General features: G+C 40.6%; 1 protein-coding gene across 1 annotated transcript; it reads right to left on the bottom strand.

Annotated features, from left to right (window-relative positions):
- Positions 1-313: 313 nt before the first annotated feature.
- LOC110976595 (uncharacterized) lies at positions 314-9,911 on the bottom strand. Its single transcript, XM_022230003.2, has 13 exons — positions 9,686-9,911; positions 8,900-9,009; positions 8,098-8,360; positions 7,529-7,721; positions 6,678-6,844; positions 6,064-6,165; positions 5,703-5,780; positions 5,138-5,231; positions 4,798-4,899; positions 4,080-4,263; positions 3,498-3,690; positions 2,493-2,612; positions 314-2,306 (listed from the first exon to the last, which is right to left on the bottom strand). Exons 2-13 carry the CDS (start codon positions 8,988-8,990, stop codon positions 2,268-2,270), a joined length of 1,626 nt encoding a protein of 541 aa, XP_022085695.2. The 5' UTR covers positions 8,991-9,009; positions 9,686-9,911; the 3' UTR covers positions 314-2,267.
- Between the last annotated feature and the right edge of the window lies 1 nt (position 9,912).

Raw genomic sequence — 9,912 nt, 5'->3', positions numbered from 1 at the left:
ATGTAAATTAAAGAGCGCCCTCAAGCGCCACCAGTTGGATAACGAGCTTCGCGGTATTTGTACAATGAAAAAACAAATTTATTTGTCGAATAATACAGGATTCCCACGTTTATTCATGAAAATTTCATGAGGCATATTACACTTTAATGGTGAACATGTCAGTTTGTGACTTGTCTGTTAAATCTGTACACTCAAAAGTACAGAATTTTAGTTTTCAAATGTTAAAACTTTACGCATTTATGTTTTCGTACTGACATCGTACATGTACTTGGGACAAACCTCCAGATATTAGAATTTTCAATTGCACCACACCTTTCTGTATAAAATAGCTTCTAGAATTTTATTCCACACTTTTAAACGGAACAAAACAGAACTTCCTATATTGAAAAAAGTACAAATATTTTTCAAGAAGAGCAACAGTAATAAAAAATGTAATTGTAGCTACGTAGGATTTCAATCCACCCAAAAGCAAATAGAAATTCAACCAATCACAAAACACAAAAGCTGAATTGTACTTTTTTGGGGCGTCATAGCAAAACTGACATCACATCATAAGCTTTCTCAATTCAGATAAATCTGCAAAAAAAAATGAGTTGTGAAAAACTGAGTAGCAAAGAATTCACTGCATGCTTTTATAAATGTCTCTAGAAATGTGCCGTAGACGACATTTACAAAAAATGATAAAAATTAATTTGGAGTAAAAATTAAGTCTAAACATGTATACATTTCTTGTCATTAGGCTTCAGAACCAAAAAATTATAAAAAATAAAAGTAAATAAATATTTCACTCAACAGGCGGCAGGTATTTTTCATTGCTGGATGGTTAAAAATGCTATGTACAATTCCTAAAGATATAACTACAAGAGTAAAAACAATTAAGGCAGTGCATCTTTCAATGTAAAAAACCTAATATTCCCTTGCCGAAAAACACTACCAAATACTTTTTCAAATTGATATTTGTATTTCTTATTGCAACTATGTTTGGATTAAAGAAAGTTTACAAGAATCCTTGTCATCATTCTATGTCTGGAAAATCAACAATGTAAATAGAAAATTACTTTCCAAACCAGTGTTCCACAGTTGATTTTGTTTAAATTTCTATATAAATAGCGGAAGAAAGTGCTTCTTCGCCATTATCTGGCAAATACTGTCTTCGCGTTCTGATCTCCTCTAAATGTCACTTCAAGAGTACTGGGGTCTTACTAAATTATCGTGCATATCAGTTGTGTATTAGTCATATCACTGACTCAATTTCTTTCACAAAATGTCTATTTCAAAGGCAGTTTTTTGTTTAGTTTGCAAAAGGTGAGAAATACTGAGAAAGATGCCACTTTTCCCATGGTTTTTGAGTGATTTTCAGATGGGTTTTCTTGACCAAATATAAAATCAACCATCAATTTTTCCATTTTTTAAGTGCATGAAAAACATGTCAATTTATAGATACAGAATTGTTAGTGTCCAAAAGACTGTCATCAAGGAACAAACCATGAAGTTTAATGGAAATCCCAAACTACTAACAGGGTTTTAATACCTTTCTTTTTATGACCCTATCAATTCGTCAGCCTTGGAATGTAGGTTGATTAATTCACTGTTTGCAGTAAAAGTTAGAGTTGCTCATTCAGTCTCAACTTGTATAAAGAAGAAGTTATACATCTATTTCAACTTTCTAATGGAAAGGAAAAGCCTGAAAACACATCACATGTGTTCTGCAATATTTTGTGGGATTGTCATAGCGATGACATCACTAAACATTCAAATAATTTGATAATTATTTTAGCTAGGTTGGTAGGCAGGCACACCGTTTCCACTTAAAAATCACACACAAGGTTTTTTTTTGGCTTCACTCAAAAATACGTACTCTACAAGCTTCCCTAATCACACAACATGTTCGCTATCAGTGCATCTTTGTATTATGTACACGTCTATTTGTCTTGTCTTTTTCCATCTCACTCCAACTACTGTTTTAGTTCCTGAGTTTCTCTGGCTTACTAAATCTTGTGTTTTGGGTCTGTGCATACACTAGCCGTCTACCGGTAAAAAGGCAGTACTTTCAAACTCAGCGCAGGCACTTTTTTTCTATATTCTTTGTATGGCACAAAATCAGTAGCACGTTCTGTGCACTGTTTTGATGGTTTGCTCAACATTAAGAGAGCACACATTGATGTATGTACGATCCAGGTAGGGCCTACTCTCCTATCTGCCTTCCTGAGAAAGCCAAAGAGCGCCCTCAATGATCCACATCCACAGCCAATTACACAAGAACTTGGCTACTCCTGGGTCCCTGCTGGTGGACTTCTGGAGTCATCCTGTCAAGAAATGCAAAGGGTAAATTCACTACTTGAATTCAATTTCGCTGAGACAGAACAGATACAAAAATATGGACAAGAACCATGAGGAGGAATTTCCTCTCAAACTTCCACGCTAAACAGACCTTTGGAACTGCTGGGATGCAGATAGGTTTTCTGTGCGTCGAGTATACAGAAAGCTCATACCTTGTTTGGTTTGTTGATGTACGGGGGCAGTGTAGTCTCTTCCAGGTTCTGCACCATCTGCCGAGACTCAGTCAGGAGACGGTGTAGTTTGCTGGTAGGCGATGTTTCCTCAGCTGGAGTCTGTGGCAAATGAAATAACAAGTCAAACAGTTACCACTTGTGTAATCGAGTCCATCTCGAGTCCCATCACAAGTCCCTCACAAGTCCTTTCACGAGACCAGTTGCATGTAATAGGATGAACCACGATTTGACAGACGAAAGCTTAAGTTACTGCTCATCTAGTTTAGCTTGTGACTTGGTTGAATAACAAATGATTTGTGATGGATTTTTGATGGACTTGCAGAGACTTATGGGTAATTCCAGAAATTAGGGGTCAATTTTTTGTGTCCCTGTTACATCTGACATGTGATTTTGTAAATTCAGACCACATTTTTTATTTTCCAAGAGCGATGAATTAATGCGAATTACCAGCCAAACAAATAGTAACAGTTTGAAATCAATTTCGACGATATTTCCATGTCAAATAACAAAGGTCAGACGTAACAGGGACACAAAAATGTTACACGTTTGGACTCCTAATTTCTGGAATTTCCCTTATGACAATTACTTCACATGGCCCTTATACACTCCCCATCAGCACGGCTCTTTCAACCAATGAGGGGGTGCTTCTTATTATGCTCAGAGCTTAGCATTTCAGTGGCATAAATGGTGAGAGAGAAGGTCCAATTTCATAGTGCTGCCTAACGTCTGATTTTGTAATAACAGAGCCTTTGTCTGTTTCATGAATACTGTTAAACAGTAAACATATCAAAGCAAGCTTAAGCCGGGAAGAAAAGGTTACTTAAATCAGTGACGCAATCATGGAAATCTCTGTGTGCTTGTCATCATTCCAACCGTGCTATGAAACAGTCCTTATAAAGAAGCAGTGTGATTTTTTTGCTATGGTAAGCACAACTTTTCTGATAACTTTAAAGCAGCACCAAGACACTAGGCCAGGCATCTGACCTCTCCTGATGAGTCAGCAGTCAGTAGTTCCTCTGTGTCCCCACTGCTGAGGTCAGGGACTCCGTGGTCCCCGTGGTTTTCTACGAGGGCACCCCCTATCAGGCTAGCATTATGCAGCGATGAATCCCGGCTCTTGCCAGACACATTGGCAGGGGATCTGGATGTGTTGTGGCTGCGACCAAGATCATCATGTCTACAACAGAAAAATTACCGATTTTGATGACCAATCGCTCACAACCTATGGAAAAGTCTGTAAGCGATGAGCAATCCGAGTAATTATTACTCACAGCAATATAAAAAGTAAAAATTATTGCATTCCTACTATGCTTGACGAATGACAGCCCAAAGAGTATCCTTCCGGAATGGAGGTTTGTGAAAATTAGTGAGTAGCAACTCATTTTGAAATTTGAGTTACAAGCCAGAATCAATGAATTCTTACTTACAATATACCAACTATTCATACCAAAATAAAGTTACAAAGCACCTAAATCTATTCAATGTCGTCTTGATTACATGTAGGTTTGAGACTAAGAATATCAATGGGCATCAACCTAGAGCATGAGTGTGTAGTGAGTCACTCACTGTGAGTTGTTGAGCTGTGACCTGTGGAGAACTTCGTTCCTGCTATCCAGGTTGAGTTGCAGGAGTGACAGATCCCGTTGTTGCCTCTCGTAGACTTGTCTCAAGTTGGTCAGTTCAGCATCCGTCCTCTCCTGCTTGGAGCGCTGCAACTCCAGAAGCTGGTCTTTTCTCTTTTCTCTTTCACCTTTGCCCCCCCGGCCAAAAAGCAAAACAAGTAAATCCCTTGGAACAACTAATTTTCCTATGTGCTTTGTCGGCAGATCTGTAGAAAACAATTACGCTGGAGGTTTTATCTCGCTGTCAGTGTCTCACACAAAGCTGTCTGGGTTATTATTTCTCAACATATCACCTGATTTCTTGATCAGTTTTGATCGATATCAGGAGTACCTGGCTTGGTAGGTTTGGGCGGTTGGGTTTCATTCATATAAGCAGTGGGTGGTGCATGAGATGCAATATAACTTGCTCAACTGGATTAATCATTCAGAGCTAGATCTTACAAAAGCAATTGAAAACTTAAGCCCTGAAGTCTGTAAGGAGTTGACTTTACCAACCCGGTAGACTCCTAGCACAACTTAAGAGGGTGTAACAAAGGCAAGCAAAAAAGGGTAAATACATGTATAAGGAAGTAATACATTACGTGCATGTTAATTGTCCGTTCAATATACAAATGCTTGTATCAGCGAAGTAGGTAATTTTAGGGTGGTTTTTATTTACTTACCTGATAGTGTGATCTCCTGTTGTAAAGCCTGTATATCTCCCTGAAGTTGGCTCAGCTCTATGCTCTGCTCTGTATTAGTGTTGTTCTGGTCATTCAATTGGCCTGTTTAACATGAAGGAAAATTCATGATTAGACTTTGAAAGTTTTGCCATCTCTGTCACAAGGCCACAGTGGTTCAAACAAGGCTGTCTTTGTCTACGACTGCGGCTATCAGTCACTGGTAGGCTGCTGTCACAAGCCACAGTCGTGAACAAAACTGATTCCGACGCAGCTAGTCAAACATCGGGACTCTATTCTAAGTAGGACAGAGACATCTTTATCAAAGAGGTGTGTAACTCACCAGTCAGTTTTTCCAGTTCTTGTTTGATTTCGTTGTACTTCTGTCTTGCTGCGGCCAAGTCTTTTCTTGTAGCTGCTTCAGTGTGGCGAATTTCCTTGAAGGAGCGAAAGAAATATGTACATCCAATTCATAGAAAATGGAGAGAACAGATTGACAGTGACGAAAGAAGCCTGGGTCAGAGGTCAACAAAAACATGAAATGAAGAGTATACATTTAAACGTAACTGCGGCTTGAGAAGAGAAATGGCAACAGAGTCCTGTCAAAAGCTCAATGGCACTATTTGTCATGTTTGTCAGCTCAGGAAACTTCCTGTCACATGATATCACTGCTTTGTGCAAATTCAATTGAAAACTGGAAAACTCTCCATTATTTACACATGAATCAGACAGACCAAATGCCCATGCTTGGCTTTGTGTGCCACAAAATTCACTACCTTCTACACTTCATGTACTACAGAAGACCTTGTATTTCCTGGAAGCTCTTGACCTTGTAAACATTTCTCTACAATGCCAGCTCTCTGCAGCAACAACTAGCAAAGCTTCTCAACTATTAGTGACGATAGTACCTTATTTGCATGGTCCAATCGCTTCAGCTTGCTACTCATGTCTGAGATGTGAGCTGATGCCTCAGCTAATTCGTTGTCCTGAAGAAAAAAAAGAAACTGTCATCAGACAGAAATCCCAAAATGCAAGAAAAGAGTTTATTCAAATTTTCTTTGCAGCCACTGGCAAATCGAAGACTGAGAGTGGACAAACAACATTTTTAAAACATTGTCTCAACTTCAAGAGAAGCTCAGGGAAAAGTGATGAACGCAGTTGGCCGTACAGACCAGGCAGCCCAAGAGAAAAAGGCGAGGAGTACTGTGATTTGGAAAAATCTGGTTATCATATTGAATTGGCACCTTTTTTAACTTGGTTTTCCCTCACCTTGAGTTTCAACATTGTCAGCAATTCTTGTTCTCTGGCCTCAAACTGACCCACTTTGCTGGAAAGGTCACGGATGAGGGAATTCAGCTGCTCACTGTGATCCTGCAAGAATGAAGATTCCAGCCAGTTTCATTTTAATAATGTCACATCCAACACTGCAAATTGTGGAGATTCCATAAAGCAGCATCAATTTGTAGAAAGTCCACCATTCGTCACAGATGCATCTGGAGTAGGGATGTAGTTAAATCACAAGTCCATCACAAGTCAACTGGTCTTAAGCCAAATCACAAACTACATGTATTCAAATGAACAGCGACAAAAGCATCCCTTTGGCATTGTTCATCTTCCTACTCGTGACTAGGCTTGCGACTGGACTTCTGAAAGGACTTGTGACCAATCCTCTGAGGGACTTGACCCCACCCCTCCACTGGTAGGTGACAGTTACTTCATGGAAAGATCCGGAAACGTTCTAGGAATGCTAAGTTCACTTTGAAGTCAGATAACCTCTCAGGAACTCGTCATTTTCCGCTTTCCTCAAGACAATTCCACAAGGAAAAGAAACACAAAATAAACCACCACGGTGGTAAATAAGGCATCTAGTGTTGATCACTCACTTCCATTTCTTTCACTTGTCTGGAGGCTGAGCTGGCCTGTTCGGACATCTGCTCCAGTTGTTTCTGGGTGGACTGCAGGGCAAGCTCTTTGGACTGTTCCTGCGATTCAAGCACCTTTAATTTGGTCGTCTGGGTTTTCACCTGCTCAGTCCGACTCTTGAGCTCAGCTGTACGGTGAAATGAATAGAAAAAGATCTTTAATCCTAACTATGCTAGATGCAGCATAGTGCAGCAGGTGTAAAAAATCTGGTCCACTTTGATGCACTGTGCAATCAACAGCAGCCAAAAACTATCTGAGTTAAGATTATGGTCTGATCGAATGCCACTCTTGGATCTTGTGGTGGCTGGCAACCACAGACTCCCAGGCTGTTTGGCCTCGGGGAGAGCTGACCTGCTAAATCTTATTACACTGGGCAGGCAAGCCACTTTTCCAAATAATACAGACTGATGAGTCAGGCAGGATATCTAGCTGAAATACTCCAGAGAGTTAGGGTGGAGAAGCAAGTTGGTAAAAATCTGTAATGCTAATCACAGAATCGTACAGCAGCCTAGAAGTAACCTGAAAACCAGTGAACCTATTCAATATCGTAGATTTCGTGGGATAGAGCAGATTTGACTCCAGATGGAGAGGAAAGGAGTGACTGAATTTTTGAGACCTGTGAGCAGAAGAGAGAACAAGCAAAGACGAACTAGACGATCCTTGGTCTAAAATGTAGTGAACAAAGTGAGTGTATATACTGTGCAAGGCAACAGTTGTAATCACTGCATGCAAAACAAGCAACTGTTTCTTGATGACCTCATTGGGACCTGACCGTTGAGTTCGGAAACCTTTAAATCTGTGTTGGAGATACCTTCTAGCCTGGAATAGCGCTGCTCCAGTGTCAGGAGTTTCTGACGATCCTGTTCCCAGGCTAGGAGCTGTTTCTGGTGAGATGCTACCATCTCGTTGAGTTCCCTGTCTCGGTCTTGAAGCTCGCCAATGAGGAGATGCAGCTCCTTGCGCTGTTTCTGGATGGTGGTAGTCTCCAGCTCGGATACGTAACCCTGGAATGAGGAAACAATTGATTCCAACCAATCTTACACAGATCTTTCCTGTTATATCTGCAATAATCCAACACTTTTTGCAACCAAAAAGTTTCAATACCAAAGTTGTTTTCAAAACATACAATAGCAGATTTAGGCTCGATTTCACCTTCATAACCATCCAACTAGCATGTGTGATGGATTTTTTCAGAAAGACTAGACACACTTGAACACGCAAGGGGGCCAATTCGACTGTGATTAAACAGAATCTTTTAAGACGAAGTCGACTCAAGAGTTGGATTTCTGCCAATATGGGGGTCGCTACCTGTGCAGTTGAAAGACGAATTTGACGGGGCCCATTAGGAAGTCATGCAGTGCCATGGCAACCACTACTCACATGCCGAGGTGGGGATGATCCATAGCCTCTTGTTGGACTCAAGCCACGAACTCGACTCGGACTCAGTGATGTTCTCCCCATTCTAACACTAGGCGAGCTCTTGGGACCCTTCTCAGTAGGAGATGACCGTGCATAGCCGAGGGTAGGAGCAGAAGAATGATTGACAGGTACAGAGGACACAGAGAAGGATATGTGGGCAGGGCCGGAGGGTGTTGTTGTCAAAGGTGTGCTGTGATAAGGCTCGTAGCTGCTCTTAGCATTACCTTCAACAATGGTCAGAGGGAAAATGAACAAATTCCAACAAATTCAAGTAGGAATCGATGTGTTTTCTAAGGCGCGCATCTGACAGAGAATAAATAAACACACATTTGAAAACAGAGTAAAATGTAAACAACCTGATTTAGATGTGGGGATATTCTATCAGTAGGTTAAAAGATAATGGGGCTGTCCAACATGCTTTGATCTTCCCTACAATTTGTTTTTGAAACACAAACAGAACAAACGCTTTTGAGATCTGTCAACAAACTGCTAGGCTGTAGGTCATTTAATGTATTCACGTATCATCGTACAGAGGACTAGTCTCCCACACCAGCTGAATCCTCATCTGGGCCTCAATTCTTGGTCATAACAGTAGAAACACTTTACATCAAGAAAAGCACCACCATATCTGTGTGGCTAAGTCCAAAAGTCTTGGCTGTGGCTGACAGTAACACACATACACAGTATGGCCAGACGCTTTTTGCTGCCATAGCCAGTAATTTTGGAAGCAGCTTATAACTTCAGTGAAGGGGCGGTGTTGTACCTCCTGTCATTCGAGAGGGTCTTTTGCTGACTGGTGTGAAGTCTCTGTGACTATGGCCAAAAGCAGCAGTGGAGAAGGAGTGGTTTTCCATTACAAGGTGATTACTGTGCCTATACATAAAATGCCAAAACACTTGTCAGAAAAAACACAAAAAATTAAGTAAATATGCAACGGCAGCATACAATGTAGATACCGAAAAAAAAGTAAGTAAAAAAAGTCTAGCTAAAATTAGTCCTGATGGTCATGATTTCAGAAAAGCTACCTGAAGGTCAAACATGTCATTTGAGACTGGGCAAAGAAAAGGCTGCATTTACCCAAGCTTAGTAAGTTACATTTTATTTCTTACATATCTAAATACACCATGCACACAACATTCTTGACATATGCCACCAGTCCAGTCAAACACGATCAAAGACAATTATGAATTATCAATTACGTAATCAACTTAGCACCAGATTACATCATCTCTAACACTGATCTAACACTGACAGGACCCAGAGTCATAGGTTTGTTCACAGGGGCATCAACTTCAAGTGTTGTCCGTATATAAAAGTTGAAACTCTTTCCCCTTCACATATGGCGACTTCCTCGGGCCCAGTCCGATCACAACACACACACGCTTACGGCTTAGTGCACTTGCAGACCGAGCTCAGTTGGCCTACCGGTCAGTCATGTCAGTCATTTTAGCTAAAGATAAGCTATTAAACTGTTGCAAATGATACAAGCTTAACTTTTGCGTGTCTTGTAACCACTGTTAATGTTATGATCAAACACCAAAATTCTTACCAAAATGTTGGGAGAAAAAGAAAACTTCGATCGCCACTTCGACAGCACTGCACAGCGCAGCATCGCGGGCACTTTTTTGAACTTATTTATTTTTGTACTGGAAGTAGTCGGGCTCCCTTTGCAAGCCATAGTTAACACAAAGATAGTGGACGCCTGGGAAGCGCACATTAATTTCGTTTGGAAAGTGCTTGACTTCAGATTGGTTATTGATAAGACGTGATTATTCA

The sequence above is a fragment of the Acanthaster planci genome, linkage group LG09 (assembly GCF_054643075.1).
Source record: "Acanthaster planci isolate LZ-2023a linkage group LG09, COTS_SCS, whole genome shotgun sequence".
NCBI classification, from domain to species: Eukaryota; Metazoa; Echinodermata; class Asteroidea; order Valvatida; family Acanthasteridae; genus Acanthaster; species Acanthaster planci.
The sequence above is the reverse complement of the archived record's forward strand: the minus strand, read 5'-3'. Positions and strand labels throughout refer to the sequence as shown.

Coding starts and splice junctions, on each gene's coding strand:
- LOC110976595 (XM_022230003.2), bottom strand. CDS start 8,990: ATGGAAAACCACTCCTTCTCCACTGCTGCTTTTGGCCATAGTCACAGA. Junction 5,232..5,702: donor GATTGGACCATGCAAATAAG/GTACTATCGTCA, acceptor CGCTCCTTCAAG/GAAATTCGCCACACTGAAGC. Junction 2,613..3,497: donor CTGCTGACTCATCAGGAGAG/GTCAGATGCCTG, acceptor CATTTGCCACAG/ACTCCAGCTGAGGAAACATC.